At 38.3% G+C, this 17,031-nt stretch overlaps 2 protein-coding genes across 8 annotated transcripts in view; both read right to left on the minus strand.

Moving 5' to 3' along the window:
• The window catches only part of PMCA (plasma membrane calcium-transporting ATPase 3), a 137,009-nt gene that overhangs the window by 54,022 nt on the left and 65,956 nt on the right, over positions 1-17,031 (minus strand). The window lies entirely within an intron of this gene.
• Positions 1-17,031, minus strand: part of unc-13 (protein unc13 homolog) — a 58,147-nt gene that overhangs the window by 32,433 nt on the left and 8,683 nt on the right. For 2 of the 7 annotated variants that reach the window (XM_089262771.1, XM_089262772.1), the window contains exons 1-3: positions 1,280-7,197; positions 414-545; positions 211-219 (exon numbers count right to left, since the gene is read on the minus strand). In XM_089262771.1, coding sequence (XP_089118897.1) covers positions 211-219; positions 414-545; positions 1,280-7,192 — 6,054 coding nt within the window. In that variant the 5' untranslated portion in view covers positions 7,193-7,197. Of the gene's footprint in view, positions 1-210; positions 220-413; positions 546-1,279; positions 7,198-17,031 lie in introns of those variants that run through there. The other 5 variants (XM_089262773.1, XM_089262774.1, XM_089262776.1 and 2 more) reach the window with 3 other exon arrangements.

Raw genomic sequence — 17,031 nt, forward strand, 5'->3', positions numbered from 1 at the left:
TGAGTAAATTCATTATAAATAAAATATTTGGTAAGAGTAAATTATATATATTGATGTAAGTACTACAATTTAATCAAATAAAAAAGAAAATGCAAATCTTTGAGAAAATTGTGAATACCATATAAAATTCGTTAACAATAGGTGAATTAAAATTGAAATTGAAATGGAAAATTTGAGAAATATGTTGAAAATTAAATAATCGTTGTATACCTTGAGCACCTGTGATCCATTTAAATAATTTAGGTCGTACAAAAGAAAACAAACATTTAACATCCGTATAAAGGCCATACATTTTTTCAATTTATAATTTATTTAATTATTGATGTAGTAAGGGAGTACATATATTATATAGATACATATATGCTTTCGAGTCTGTTTCAGATTTGAATTTGATGATGAACAATCGGACTTACCAGCTCAGAAACAAGGGGAATTGATTTTCGCCGTGGACGTATATCCGGCATACTGTCAATATTGCTGTAGAATGGATTATCCCCTGGATGTCCATTGGAGCGTAGGCCCACATCCCCTGTGCCGGTACCATTCTATCAAATAAATATGTGAACTAATATTATTATTTGATTATTATTAGTATTAGTATTAGTATTGGTATTGGTATTAGTATTACTATTAGTATTAGTATTAGTATCAGTATCAGTATTAGTATTAGTATTAGTATTAGTATTAGTATTAGTATTAGTATTAGTATTAGTATTAGTATTAGTATTAGTATTAGTATTAGTATTAGTATTAGTATTAGTATTAGTATTAGTATTAGTATTATTATCATTACTATTATTATTATTATAATATTGTCTAAGCTAATAGGTATGGTCAAATTCAAATAAAGTAATATTAGAACTGAATCGTCAAACGTTCTGAACATTGTCGACTTCATATTTTCCGTTCACGGCTACAGCTCAGCGTTCAATTTGGTATTAGTCAATACATAGGAATAGGTCATCAATATAAAAACACACGCGCATATAGTCACGTCTATGCGTTTCTTCTGGGGCTCAACTTAGGAATCATAGGCTTAAAACTTTCGAAAGATAAAGTAATTCAGGGGTCTGAACGTTAGCTATGCAGATGTAGATAGAAATTTTGATGTATAGAAGTCAAGAGTACATACAGGAAAAAGTATTCCATTATTTATTTATATATATATAATTAAACTTATATATATATAATTACATATATAATTAAACTTATATATATATATATATATATATATATATATATATATATATATATATATATATATATATTCAAGTTGTACCTTCTGCTTGTCTTTAGCGATTTCTTCTTCCTTCATTTTATCCAGATTGTTTCTCTCCTCGATTTTACGCTCTTTCAAAGTTTTCAACAATTTCCATTTGCTTGTGCCCAAGTTGGCGCTAGCGCTGTTTGGGGTAGCCACCTGAGACCCCTCGACACTTGAGTCTAAACTAATAAGCTTAAATGACGACGCATTGAACATTGATGTCGAATCGGCGACTGGCACACTACTCTCCTCTGATTTCGCTACATTCACTGCGCTATTATGTATGTCGATTAGCTCGGAGCTCTCTTCTGGCAAAACTGCTGATGCAGGTGCTTCTTTTTCTGCATTAGTCTTCTGAACAATATCTAGATCGGCACCATTTTCAACCAAATTGTCATCCATTTCATCACTTTGAGCTGCTGGCGTATCCGGACCAGATGTGGCACTAGATGACTCAATTGGTTGTTCATCGTTTAGCTGAAGTGGAGTGGGAATAAGGTATGATCTATGCTTTTGCTTATGCTCGTACTCATGCTCATTGTCGCTTGATGAGTAAGATGAACTTGAGTCCGATTGCAACTCGTCCTGTCTTTGATTAGTAACTTTTGACCTGTCGCCTTTTCGACGTTTCTTTTTGTTGACTTGTGTGCTTACTTGTGTTTCTACTAATGCTAATGTTCCTATTGTAGTCTCTTGTGAGTTGGAGCTGCTAGGCAGTTGATATTCATTATTAACGTCCTGCCAAGCTTTATGCATATCTGACACTTGAACTAAGTTTTTTTGCTTCTGTTTGCCCAATAATTCGGAGTCATCTGATTTTGGAGGGCGACCATCTGTATCCTCCGGTTTCAGTTGAACAACGCATCTTAGTTCGTTCAAAACCTCAGACATCTTGTGCTTAACTGTCTCATCTGGGACGTAGTAACTTTCTGTACTTTCTGTACAATAAACGCTGTCCCTCAACACCAACTGACCAATCTGTGTGAAGAGCACTTCATTGTCTGAATGCTGCGCGTAGCTATTTTGCTCGGCGTCAGCTTTTGCCAAGGCTTCAGCTTCGAGCTCTTCCAAATGTCGCAGCTCATAGCAAAAGTATTCGTCATCTGTGTCAATGCTATCCTCCGTGCTCTGGCGACGTGATGAGGACAACGTGCGCCCGGAATGTTGACTACGATTGTCATCATCCTCCCTCGATGAGACATAGTAAGGACTGTTAGGTATGTCTAACGACTGCACATGATGATGCTGATGCTGATATTGATGTTGATGATTATAATCTTGTTCAGTTAATTGTGGTTCGCTAATGTCCGACGACGTCATTGCCACCATGAGTGAGGGAACATTAAATTTTTTAGGCTCATACACAGCTTGTGAGCAATCACTGATGACCTTCGAAGCAGTAACTACAGCAATATCCAAGGGAGAAGTTGAAGCAATATCTATGATAGACACTGCGCTGACATCAGCCGAATTTAAGGCAATAGCTGATGTAGCTGAAGAAGAAGCAGATGCAACAGCATCAACTCCATCGTTATCTCTTGAGGTAATCATTGGTTGAGCAGTGACATCTACCTTGTTCTCCGGCAGGATTTCTTCATGCTGTCGCTCAAAGATTTCCAAGCTCTGGCACTTCTGCTCATCGGGCGCTATAAGAGAATTTCTTTTTAGGTCTCCAACAACAGCAAACAGATTCATTTCTTGTTTAGCACGAGCGTTCGTATTGCTATTCTCAATATAAGAATTAGACTGCCCATTTCCGGTGGGAATTGAGCTATGCCAATCGTGCTGATGTCCCCAATCATCATCATCACCATCGTCATCATCAACATCATTGTAATCATAATTATTGTTCTTGTGTCTTGTGGTCTCAATTTCACTATTAGTCGACTCCTCCTCTGAAGCTGTAAAAATAGTGTTGTCCAATTCGGTATCTGAAATGCTAGATCCGTGGCGCAGGTTAAAGCTGTGCCGTTTATATGATTTCGCCTTCTGCATTATCCTATTCATTTTATTAGAGAATGAACGTGGTTTCTTTTGCCTAGTAGCTAAAACGGCAGTAGAATCACTTGCTCGTTGCATGATACGCATTGGTAATTTTTTAATACGCATTGTTAGGTCTTCACGTTGACTTCCAATTGGATCAATTGATGCACTCAAGGTGCCAATGGCAGAGGCAGTCCCTGTGGCAAACGGATACGAACCAGCCTGACCACGAACCAGCATTTGAGAGTGTTGCGGACCAATAGCGGCGTTGCCACCAGGCAGCGACTGAGAGCGTTTGCATCTCGTATAACGCTTTAGCTTCAGATTGTCCGGCAACAGATTAGACAACTTATTCCAAACTTTAGGATGCTTCGATTCGATGGCTTTACCATACGATTGACATGATCGCGGTTGTGAGTCTACCGGCTTTTTTGAACCTGGCGGTTTATGTTGACTGTTTTGCAGTGATGACGACGATGATGATGAATGATGATGATTATTCGACTGATGACAAAGTTCCAAATAACCCAGATTATTGGTGCTGTTATAGTCGGCAATGCCATTGAACGTGGGATAATAAACGAGACGATCCGCTAGAGCGTGGCGTTGAGGTGTTTGATCAATATCCGTTTCCATATAGCCATTAGTTGATGTCACCAATCCTTCCATGTCGTGCGACAATTCGTTTTTCAAAATATCAGGCATTATGAAGTGGCTTACACTTTTTGTACTCACATTCAGATTGTTGTTATCCGAAAATAGTTGAGTTGTTTTGTTGTTCGGCTGAAGCTTCCGTTGATCCCATTTGAGAATTTCATCAATTGTTGAAATTGGTTCATTAGCATTCTGATTTGGATTCGACTCGGAAAACATTGATTTATTTTCATATGCTGAGCAAATTGGTATATTTTTAGATAGCTCATGTATATAGTTAAGGTTCTCCTCGCTAAACACATAATCGTTATCCGATTTTAACTGGTGATACATATTGATATCGATATTGGAGTCCGCATTAATATTATTTACTTTATGCAATTTATTTAACTTGAGGTCGCCACTTGTCTGTAGCTCTTTCATCATATGTATCATTTCAACAGTCATATCATTGCGTTTGCTAAAGCTGGTATTCTCATTCGAATTCGGTGACCAGCCACTCATAGACGTCAATCCAGAGTCAGATTTAGCTCGTAGTTGTGGGTGTTGATGCAGCGGCTGCTGTTGTGGCTTAAGAATGTGTTGGGCAAATTTATTAGCACCAGGTATGTCCAATAAATTGTCGGATACAATATCATTGGGTGCTGGCGGTGGAGGACTTGAACCGCTTACGTCTAACAATATATCGTCCAAATCGGTAATAGCGGCGTCTTTGTGCTTATCGGGATTTTGTAAATGTAACAGGAACAGCATATTATTATGTTTTTCAAGACTTTTTTTTAATGACCTTATATATTCATCTTGATTGTAAATGTTTGTTAAAGACTGCTCAGCAAAACTGAAACTCTTCCGTTGCTGATCCCTTGGACTCGGGCTCGACAATAAGGGTTCTCCGCTCTTGACCACTTCCAGTTCTAACTCCCTATTTTTTGTAATTTTATCAATATTTTGCTTACGATTTATTTCGATTTCTTGGGTTTCTAATAACTTTAATTGTTCATCCAAATCAGAATTATTACGTATCAAATGGGCGCTATAATCATTTGAAGAAGTTGCAGTCTTTGAATCGGATCCAGCTTTAATTATGTTTGTATTCACATTTGAATTAGAATTCGAAAATGATTTTGAATTGTATTCGGAATCGAGAACGGAATTGGAATTTAATTGTGTCGTTTTGTTTATTTTATATTGCTCAAACGAATTTCCAACTAGTTTCTTTAAGGTATCGATATTTTTCTCGAATTTTTTCATTACTAGCTCAAATTTTTGATCAACCTCAATAACCCGCAAACGTCTCAGTTCTTCGGCTATGGTGACAGGATTTAAGAGAAGTAACGCTAGATGCTTATCCACTTGATTCAGTTTCTCAAAGAAAGTTTGCTCAGCTCTGATTGTCTGCCTCAGTTTAAGTATTTGAGATCCCGATAATGATTGCAGATCGCTTATTTTATTTATTTCCCTTATTATAACTTCAGTCATGGCATCTAGTACAGCAACACTTTCTTCACTCCTATCTTCCGAACTTGAAAAAATTGTCGTGCTTCCAGAGTCTGGAACTGATGACAAATTCAACTGGGTGTTAGTTGCATTTGAATCAGGTGTTTTATCTGTATTAGATGCTTGGGCCAGAATATGTTTCAAATTGTTTATCATATCCATTTCGTTCTTGTGATGTTTCTTTTTTCGATGTTTTCGCAATTCTTTACCTTTAAATGCCGTTTGCTCCGTTGCTTCTTTACTAAAATTCACAGAAGTCTCGGCTAGCATAAGCGAAACGGGTAATTGTCCATTAATCAATGAGTCGTGAGCTATTTCGGACTGCTGTAGTAATCGTTCCACATTGCCTATTTCAGTAGTCATATCGTTGTAGCGATATGCTTCATTTAAATTCTTGTAAAAATTTTCATTTATCTCACAATCGAGTGTCGTACCTCCAGGGTCTTCTATGGGTACTATCTCGTTTCCACCCTGGCCGGATTTAACGGCTGTTGAACGAAAAAACTTCACCTCATCAACGAGCTGGTCAAGTTCAGACGACGTATCAGCTAACATTTCCTGAGATGATCTTTTAAGACATTGTATATTACGCAGACTACCGCCAGTTGATGCCGACACTGATGTTGATGCAGATGCAGCTACTTGTTCCAGAACTCTTTGTCCGTTCAGAAATTCCTGCAATAATTCGGCTCTGGCATTGTTGGCCATTATCTGTTGCTGTTCGTACATCAACAGATCCGATTCGGAGTAAAGTTTTGCTCGGGAGCTAGCTCGAGTGCCGCTCTGATTCACATCAGCTATATTTGCTAACCAATCGCATTCATCCCGCTGCAGCTGCTTTTGCTGCTGCTGCTGCTGATCCTTCTGTTGGTGGTCTGTTTTATTAACTTGCAGATAGTGGTTTTCACTGTTATTATCCATATCTAAGGCATGGGTGCCGACTTCGTCTAAATACAGATCATCATGATTCGCTTTCAATTCCTCCAAGATATGACGAAAGTTGGACTTTTCTATCTTTGATTCATTCAATATATCCATATTTTCATCCAATTCCAATTCCATGGGCAACAGTTGACCTCCTGCTAAAAATGCTGCAAATGGAATTTCCGAATTCGGCAGCTGCTGTTCTTCTTGCTGCTTCGTTTGAATGAGACCCATTAAATTTCCAACTACCGATTGCTGTTCTACAGATATGTTTTCCAATTTCTCCAATCTGGTCCATATTTTGCCATACTCGTTTGAGAGCAAATCAAGAGCCCGCCATGCAAACTTCAGCTCTGTCTCTAACAAACTAATTCGTGTTGCGATCTTATCCATATAGTCTGAGATGATATAATCGGAATGCTGTTGCGAATTGTAGAGCTGACATAGTTGTTGCTCGCTACTGATCGATGCCATGCTACCATTATTCAGATTCGATCTGGACATTGACATGGACAGATTGTCGCTAAACAAACTCGATTGTGATTGCTGTTGCTGGTGCTGCTTATGTTGCTGGGACTGCTGAGGCTGCTGATGATGGTGTTCTCGATGAATTTGCAGCTCTTTTACCTTTGCTGCATCTAGTTGTTGCTGCTTCAATTGTTGCTTGATTTTAAATTGACTGTGCAATGCATTTGCAGCCACGCTGTAGGGTTCCGCTTTAGCCTCGACTTCTTCAATGACAGATATATTGGTGCTGCTGTTGCTTTTGACTGGCATCGCGAATGATGACTGCAGCAGCAAGTCGGCTTTTGCAACTGATGAAGGCTTAAATGACATCGGCGTATTTGTTGCTGTTTTTGTTGATGACATCACGACTAAATATTATATAAATTCAAAACTATATGCATTGTAAAGAGATATATACATTGTGTGATAACATACGTTCGCCAAATTCCACACTTTCACACCGTTTTTTTTTTTTTTATGTCTAACGACTGCTGATTTTAGGACTATGATATAAAATGATATAGGTATTACAGCCGACGTCTTAACCTTGTGACTTATCGCAGAGGAAAGCTATATTTAATAAGTTGGTTAGATATTCAGATTCCACGGTAACTTTGTGGACAGTGACATTCGGAAGAATAACATTGTATGAGTGAAACATCATAAGTAGATTAGACTGCACAAAAACTAAAACACACTTTGATAGCAAAATGTTGTTTGGTGTTTTCAATATGAAAAACAATTTAAATTATCAATAATATAAAGAAAACAACAGAGCTTAAAGGAATCGATTTAAAAAATCGCTAGATCTGTGAGGTACATTAACAACTGTCGCAGCTCTGCATATCGAACACTGCAGACATGTACCAATGTACATTGATGTCAATCACCCAATAGTAATAGTATATTTATATATATATATATATATATATATGTATATATATTTTTATGTATGTACGAAACATATATTCTTTTAAATTGTGCACACACAAAGTGCTGCTATGAAAGATATGCCGTGTCGTTATGTGACACAATTAAATTATTTCCATACATTAGTATGTATAACAACATATACGGTATACGTATTTTGGTTTCGTTTGCTTTTCATTGTACTCGAAGGTATTGCTTTCGTTATTGTTGAAATTGAATGTGCTGAACAGCTATCTATACTGCCACGTTAGTTTTTGCGAGCTTAAGGCTACTTTTGATGTATTTAAGAATGTTTATTTATTTTTTAGTAAAATCTTCACTTAGTAACAGAGGCCTGCAACTGAATTGGTCTGAATTGGAAAACGCTGAAAAGTATACTACATCTTGTGTAGTCCGTGTTCATGTGTGCCAATGCGTAAGTATGTATACTCTAGGGTTGTCGAATATTTTTAAAATGTCGTATCGATGATATATTATTTGATATTATTATTGATATTATTATTATTATTTGATATGAAACTTTAAAAAATCTATATATCAATGTTTTTCGATTTTAAAAAGTGTTGTTGCTAAATTTTAAAACTAAAAAAACATTAATAAAATTAAAAAGTATGTTTTATTAAAATGATAAAGGACCGATAGTCTGGCATAACCGCTCTATGAGAAATCTATAGATTAATTTGGATTGACAGTGTAAGCCCCATAGTGCTTGTGTTTCATATGTGACGCCATATTTTAAGTGTTACCAATTGTGTTTATTATTTTAAGGCACAAATTACATATGACTGTTTCATTTTTAAAGCCCAAAAAATTCGTTTTCACCATACATTTTTTACTTTTAGCTGGGTTTAACTATCACAAGAGTGACCAACGCAAATATATAAAAAAAATCGCAAAAAATATTCGATATTTGACAAAAAAAATTACGATATAATTTCCAAAGAAAAAAATCGATATATTGCTATTTCGACAACCCTAGTTTACTCCCACAGAACTCGTAGCAATCTATGGTACACAGGAACAGCTACGGGAGTATATAAAATTCATCTGTATTCAAATGGAATACACACTCAAAAAGACAGAGAAGCAAATAGGGAGGTGGCAAGAGAGAGTGTGAGAGTAAACAGATGAGCCGCATTTGAAAGTCGGGTGATGTTCGGGTCGGTTTACTGCGCATGCGGTTTACAGAATAGCTGGCAATAGTTGTAGAAGGGAGTTCCTGGGTGACGCTCTCCTAAGCTTTTCTGAGTCTAGCACTGAGAGAGAGAAAAATAGAGACTTTTATGTGAAGCTTAATAGTGGTTGTCTGCTCAGCTACATACATATATGCTTGGTGTTTTAACTTTAACATCGGTCATCCATATAAGCTGCATACAGATTAGATTAAGCTATACCTTTTAAAAAAGCATGCATGCATACCATATAATCATAATCAAAAAGCTAATAATACGTACGGTGACCGAGAATATTAACGTATATCGAAAAACGTAATTTTACTGTCAGGCTGTCTGTTCATATAAAAGCAGTTTTTCGGTGCTATTGAAGCTAGAGACTCGAAATATGGAACGCATACTAGTGTATATCTCTGATTTATAAAGTTTTAAAATTTTCCTGATCTGTCCTCTAAGGAAAATCGCAAAACGCATTTTCGGATTTGCCAGAAATTATATTGGTTAAAGAGCTAGAAAGCTTAAATTTGGAGTGTAGACCCGCGTCAACCACTCAAGATCACAAGCTATGGCAGATATATCTACGCCCATTGGGTGTGTGGCAAATCGATAAGCAGTATATTCTAAAGTTTTAAAGCTAGAACGTTAAAACTTTATACGTGTGCTAATTGTATAACTCTATAAAAGTTAATAAAAACAAGAAGACTCTAGTCGAGACTGCTCGACTAGGAGATACCCTGAACCCTCCAAGCAGCTGGTATTTCAATAATAATTCGCACACACACAGACGCACATACACGGACTGCGCTTGGGTTGCGCTGCAGTGTTGGCAATATAATGAGAATTTATTTGTTAAATAATTAAATTTCTATACGTACGATCTTAATGAAACTTATGTATATACCGAAGCTCAAGTCTCTAATATTTGAAATACGTTTTTTACAAATATGAGGGTGAGGGAGTGGATATAGGGGTGAGGGGTAAATTTGAACAAAAATTGAAATTGTATAAAATGCATCTCAATATTTCTTCACAACTTGGAGACTCTAGCCTTAAAGATGTGGGAGATATAATTGTATAACTTATTTTCGATAAGGTTTTTTATCGATAACAAAATAACGGGACAAGTTATCGATTTTTAATGATAAGCTCGATATGCGCGCGCTATGTACGGACATTTAAAAAAAAAAGTTGAAGTCTCTAGCTCTTTTATCTTCTGAAATCGACGCTTTCAAACATACGGACGGACGGACAGACGGACGGACAGGGCCAAATCGACTCATCGCCCTGATCAAGAATATGTACACTTTGTGGGGTCTTTGATCAAGAATATATACACTTTGTGGGGTCTGCCAAGCCTCTTTCTGCCTATTAGACACATTTCAACAAAACCATTATACCCTGGTTTCCCATTTTCAATGGGTTCAGGGTATTACAAGTAAAAACAAGTAAGAAAGCTCTAGTCGAGACTGCTCGACTAGGAGACACCCTGAACCCTCCATTCTAATCGTTCTGTACTTCTTTTATGCAAATATGCATACATACACATGGAGATATAAAAACGAGCTCTGCTAACTGCGCAGTAAGCAGCGACTACGCTTGGGCCGCGCTGCAGTCTGGGCAATATTATGAGAATTTATTTGTTAAATAATTTAATTTCTAGACGTACGATCTTAATGAAACTTGTAGAACGTAATTATGTTTAAGTGTATGTACATTCCAAGATCTGCTGGACCAATTTTCATGGTTTTTGATTTGTTGGATTTGTCTCCGCTACGAGTAGGATAGTAGATCTTAAAAATACTGAAAAAATTTCACGAATACTTGAAAAACGCGGTTTTTCCCTAAAGATTCAAATTTCCATTGATACCCAGTAGGCTTGATAACAGTGACAGTTTTCGGTCCTGCTCTCATATTATACAATAGTATAGAATATAGAAGTAAGTGAACAAATGTAGTCAGTCAGTCTACGGCACCGCCTCAGGCGAACCTGGCTATTCATAAAAAAAGCTCCTTTGATAAAAATAATACGCGTGCATACAGAAGCTAAATATCTCGAAAGTTCAGGTATTTGTTTGAATGTCGTTTACCACAAGGTGCTTGAATGAAAATCCGATTAATAAATTAATCAGAGTGTATCCCAACCTGAACAACATTGCTTTCAACAATTTGTTACCTAAATAATGAATAGGGCAATGCAACGTTGCCGGGCCAGCTAGTAAAGTCTGGTCGAATAATGTTCAAAAGAGGCTGAAAAAACAAAATTGATAAAAATCAAAAATAAGAATTGCAGAACAATTTTTATATTTCTATAAGAGTTATGGCGTAACATTTATAAAATTTTATTAAAAATTGAAAATATAATTCAATTGAAATATCTTCTGAACTAAAAGAGCTGGATCATATATTTTTATGTATATGTGATCTACGCATTAATACCTTTCATTTTATATATAATATGTATGTAAATATGTACATGTGTTTATACTTATACATATATATTTAATTATTTACCTAGGCGCTTGCGGTCTCTAAACTCTAATTATATTAGTAGCTCTTACAGGCTATACGCCGTGGTAGTCGGAGCGAAAATGGATGTCATGATGGAGGACGAGCTGCAAGCTTTCGCGTGTCGTTTCTCGTTGCAGCGATCGCCGCAGCAACAAAGGAGGGCAAAGGAGGTTGCCGCAGCCGTCGACTTTTATGAGAGAGGAGCTGGCTAGGCTGGTCAGTCTTTACAAGACGGCCGAAGCGTTCTGTAACCGATTAACAACTGCGAGGTCAAAAAAGCCGACGCCCAATAGAAGTGCAGCGAACCCAATAGAATCAATGACTCTACGGGCTGTAGCTGATAAATCAAATCAGGCATGTCGACAGACAAACGCGAACAGCTGGACGGCCTTTTCAAAAACGACCTAGAAGTCGCGATATCAGGCGTAGGTGGTTGCAGCTATGCAGACATGCTTCAAGTAGTCAAGAGCGACCCAAATCTAAAACATCAGAGCTGCGGTGTTCAAGGCATTAGGAAGACAGCTAATTGTAGGAAAGCGGAGCATAGTGCTTTGGGACTGTACGAAGCTGCAGGCAAGGCATTGGGCGACCGTCCGGTAGTTAAAACACTCACCAAATCGGCTCATTGAGATCCGTGATCTAGATGAGTTAGCTGACAAGGAGGAGATCTTGGAGGCTGAGTTGAAGGATGATCACTCCCCATTGAGGCCATCAAATCGCTTCGGCCTGCGCTTGGTGGACAGCAAAGAGCTACGGTTGCTCTTCCAGTTGAGAAAGCCAAAACTCTGCTCGAGCTTTCAATTAGGTTAAAATTGGTTGTATGCCGTATCCAAGCCAACCAGCCTTAACGCTGTGCCTCGATTACGATCATATGGCAGCCAACTGCGGCAGCGACTGTGACTTAAAGAGCGCCTGTGTGCACCAAGTCACCAAAATGTAGCCTATGCGTCCGAAAAAGCGAAAACCAGACGGACCACTCAGTAGGCAGCTACAAGTGCCCATCCTACCGTGAAGCTGCTCGCAAAATGAAATGTTAAGGTTTCTTCAGCTTAACTTAAATCATTGTGTTTCTGGCCAAGATCTACTAGAGCAGACCATAAGAGAAAAATGTGGCAACTCAACGAAGTCATTCAGTAGGTTTGTACGTGGCCGATATGGTAACTTATGGCTCTACAGTTGCTTCCTGTCCCCCAGAATGCAGCTCAGTGAATTCACAACTTGCCGAGGATGCAAGCCCAAGATGCGAGGATTTTAACTCATGGGCGTTAGAATGGGGTAGCCACACAACAAATGCCAGAACCCGTATCTTACTAGATATCTTCGCGACACTGGATGTTGCACTTCTACACTGGTCACGAGCTCACCTTCAGTCGGGCTAGATACGGATCTGTTATTGACATTACTTTTGTCACTTCATCCCTCTTTCGGCAAGCATAATGGAGTCATTGCGATAGCTATACGAGCAGCGATCATACGGCACTTCAGTTGACAATAGGTGAGCCACCTGCTAGGGCGTCAATCTTGTGGAGGCGCTACTTTTGATCCCCCGCCCTTTTTAGAGGCTATACAGTCTCTGGGCACAATTGGTAATGCTGAGGCCAGAGCATGCCAAATGGTAGCCCAAATTCAGAGTGCCCGCCAATAGAAGCATGCTACGCCGCAAGCAGTTCACGCGACAACAAGAGCCCACCTATTGGTATAACGCACAAATAGGTGAAATTCGACGCAAATACATCCAGGCGAAAAGAAACTATCAACAATTAGCTTACCAGGCAGCTCGAAGACAGTTGAAGAAGGGCATTCGGCCAAGCAAAAGAGAATGCTTCCTGGAGTTATGTGACTCTGCCGAATATGACCCTTGGGGCAGGGCACATAAGTAGTAGTTAAAAGACTATACGCAGGTAGACAGATGCAGCCTACAGATCGTCTGGAGCTAAAATCGATTGTGGAAACGCTCTTTCCAGAAAGATTAAGCCCCATTCATGCCCCTGACTCCGTGTCTTCTAACCAGGTTCAACGAGCACCCACATTGTTTTTGTTCGAACGAAGAAATATTATTAGGTCTCAGAAGTCTTAGATCTAACTCAGCTCCAGGGCCGGATGGGATCCCAAATCGTGCACTAAAGCTAGCGCACTCATAGAGTGTCAGCTGGAGTACCCCAAGGCTCAGGGCTTTTTCTATGGAATGTCATATTCGACAGCATACTGCGCTTTGAACTTCCAGCAGGTGCGCACACCATTGGCCTTGCTGATGATGTAGCTGTCGTCGCCATAGGCACGGAGCGTAAAGATACAGAGGATATAGTTTTCAAAGACAAATTAAACAATTTTAGTAATGGTGACTGAAGAGAAACATTGCACTTTTTGATTACACAACTTGGAATATTATCGGCACCAGGAAAAAAATTTCAACGTCCTAATGGCTGCAGCTAGAGAGGCTGCAGTGACCTTAGGAGCATTAAGGGGACCACATTCCCTAGTAAATATGGATATAAATTGCTGTGGAAACCAGCAGATGAATAAGTAGATTGAAATAAATCAGTAAATAGATCAGAAGACTCCTGATCATGATAAGTTTTTTCTGCACCAAGGACAAATGAGGACCCAAAACCAGAAGATTTACGTTTCAAGTTTACAAATGAGTAAAATTCTTTAGGATTTCGAGCAAACTAACGGTTGCAACAAATAAGATAATTCTCATAGCAATGATAATTTAAAAGATTGAAATTTGACTTGATTATAGAATATTTAGACCAGTCAACACTTGAACCAGACCTTTTTTAATTTTTAAACCATTTAGCTTTAATGTTTCTTAAGTGCGAAAGAGTCTTAGTAAACCAAGGTGGCTATTTGAAACAGGCGATATACGATTGAGAAGGACACACACTTTCAAGATAGAGTTTGACATTAATATCAACCGACTCATATAAAAGAGACCAGTCTGTTGAATTAATTAAGTCGTTAAGCAAAGCGAAATTGCATTTACGATAACAGCGACTTGGTTTAGAAGGCAAAGGAGTATAAGTGAGATGATTATCAACTAATAAAACCTCTAATATGTTGAGCATAAACTTGTACATCAGAAGAGGGATATAAGAACGTGTGATAAATAATGAGAACGATGGGAGAGTTAATTTAACCCCTATAGTCTCCCCATCATAAAGGGACAAAAAGGTAAACAGTTCCCTAGCTTTTGTGTTTTCTGAGATCGATGCACTCATACAGACGGATATATAATATGCCACGCCCCTAAAGAGGCGTAAGAATATTATTTTGGGAATTGATAGAGGAAGTTACTAACTAACTTAACTATTCAAATTTGTAGCATCTAGCTCTTATACTTTGGGAGATATCAACTTTTGCGGTTTTCCACGCCCCCTTTGGGCGGACATATATCCATTAAAACTTTTTCGTCTTAGGAGGTCATATATATAAATCGAATTTGAGATCTCTAGCATCAATAACATCAAGAATATATTAGAAAATCATTATATCTTCTTTTGCTACGCTCGTAGACATATAATTTCACGTGCAAAGCTCGCTTTCATTCATACGTATATTTGATATATCAATAATTTTTCGTGTCTTTCTGCTTACACAAAAAAAAAAAACACGCATAAACAGTCATAATTGTTCAATAACTTGAGGCGTAGTCTTGTATTAATGTGCATCCGAGCACAGCAAAAATGTCGCGCAATAAACAAATGATGTACATTGACAACATGAGCTTTTAAATTTGAAATTCGATTGGTTTTAAGTTTGCTTTTGCATGTTTTACATCTTTGCTACAAAGTATGTCGCAAGTGACTTCGGCAATTACAGTTACAAAAGTTACCAAAACAAAGCAAAGCAAAAACTGTGGAAGCTGTCTGCTGTGCTGTTCGGGAGTCGACAGGTTTTGCTCTAGCTGCGACTGCGACTGTCGCCAGTGAACGCAGTTTGAAGTGCTGCGCTGCTGATCAAGAATTGTTTTTTTGCTTTTGCTGCGACTGCGACTGTCGAAAATGCTCGCAGCAACAGTTCTAGCACTCTCAAAACTGCCGAAGCTGTCGATTCCCGAAGCGCTGCGCTGCTGATCAAAAAATGTTTTTGCTTTTGCTGCGACTGCGACAGTCGGAAATGCTCGCAGCAACAGTTCTAGCAATAACAGAACTGCGAAAACTGTTCGCAGTTTTTTAAACACTGCATAGACGACCAAGAGCTACTCACATAAGAGACAACAATTTCGCGTTGATGCTTTAGAAGGCAGCTAAACTTTCGCGTTCGCTCTGCCACAGTAGGCAAACTTTTTAGAGCTTGATAGCGGCAAGACAATTCGTCTTGAGCCTCAGAACTATTGATGGAACTCGGCCAGATGCGTTGACTAAACAAACCGTACACCAAGTTCATGATGTGGACCTTCAATACGTGCTGTACGGTACTGCGTGGCATGTAAGCACAAATTAACTGTTGAGCTCGTAAATGCCTAAAAATATAACTGTATTTTATATAGCCAAATGTGCATGTGTTGGTGTGCCTGAATGCGGGAACAGTTTGAAATAAACACCCACATAGCTAATCAAATAGTGTAATGCATGTACATACATATTTATATGTACATGTATATATCAGAGTGCACGCAAATATATATGTATGTACATCCATTAAGGCACAAGTACATATGTACATTAACAAGCATGAAAACAAGAAACAGCTATTTATGTGTGTATACATATTCAGAATTCGACATACATATGTACAAGGCACCACTGTATTGCCATCACTGTTAAAAGACTCATTAGGCTGCGCAATAAGTAGCTCTGTTACTTTTAATGCTATCTAACAATTCTTTGCGTGGCGTCACAGTTTCAGATTATACTTTGTTATTCCAGCTGAAGCTTGGCGGCACTGTTTTGACCGCCAAAAATAAAAAAGAACGCAATTTTGAACACATATTCGTGTATATCTCCGATTTATGAAGTGTTAAAATTTTCACAATCCGCCCTCTAGGATCGTGGCTAATCGGAAAATGAAGTTTCCGATCATTTTTTATACCCTGAACCCATTGAAAATGGGAAATCAGGGTATAATGTTTTTGTGTAAAAGTATGTAACAGGCAGAAGGAATCATCGCAGACCCCACAAAGTATATATATTCTTGATCAGCATGACGAGCTGAGTTGATATAGCCCTGTCCGTCTGTCTGTCCGTCCGTCCGTCCGTCCGTATGAACGCCGAGATCTCAGAAGATATAAGAGCTAGAGAGCTGAAATTTTGTGTGCATACTCGTGTATACCATACGCAGTACGAGTTTGCTTTATTTTTTCGATAACTCATCCGATAACTCATTGAGCCTCATTGGAATACTATTGGACGTGGAGACTTCAGATTTACTGTGTATATACATATGATGAATACAAACATTTTGTAATCAACAGATTTTAAATACCACGCCCCCTTCGCCCCCAAAAAACGTATTTCAAGTACTAGAAACTTGTGCTTTGGAATGTACACACATTTTGACCATATAATTACGCCCTGAAAATTTCATTAGGATCGTGTGTTTACAAAAGAAGTTATTCACCAAGTAAATTCCCATACTATTGCCCACACT

The sequence above is a fragment of the Drosophila navojoa genome, chromosome 6, assembly GCF_054131105.1.
Source record: "Drosophila navojoa isolate 15081-1374.11 chromosome 6, UAZ_NAV_1.0, whole genome shotgun sequence".
NCBI lineage: Eukaryota > Metazoa > Arthropoda > Insecta > Diptera > Drosophilidae > Drosophila > Drosophila navojoa.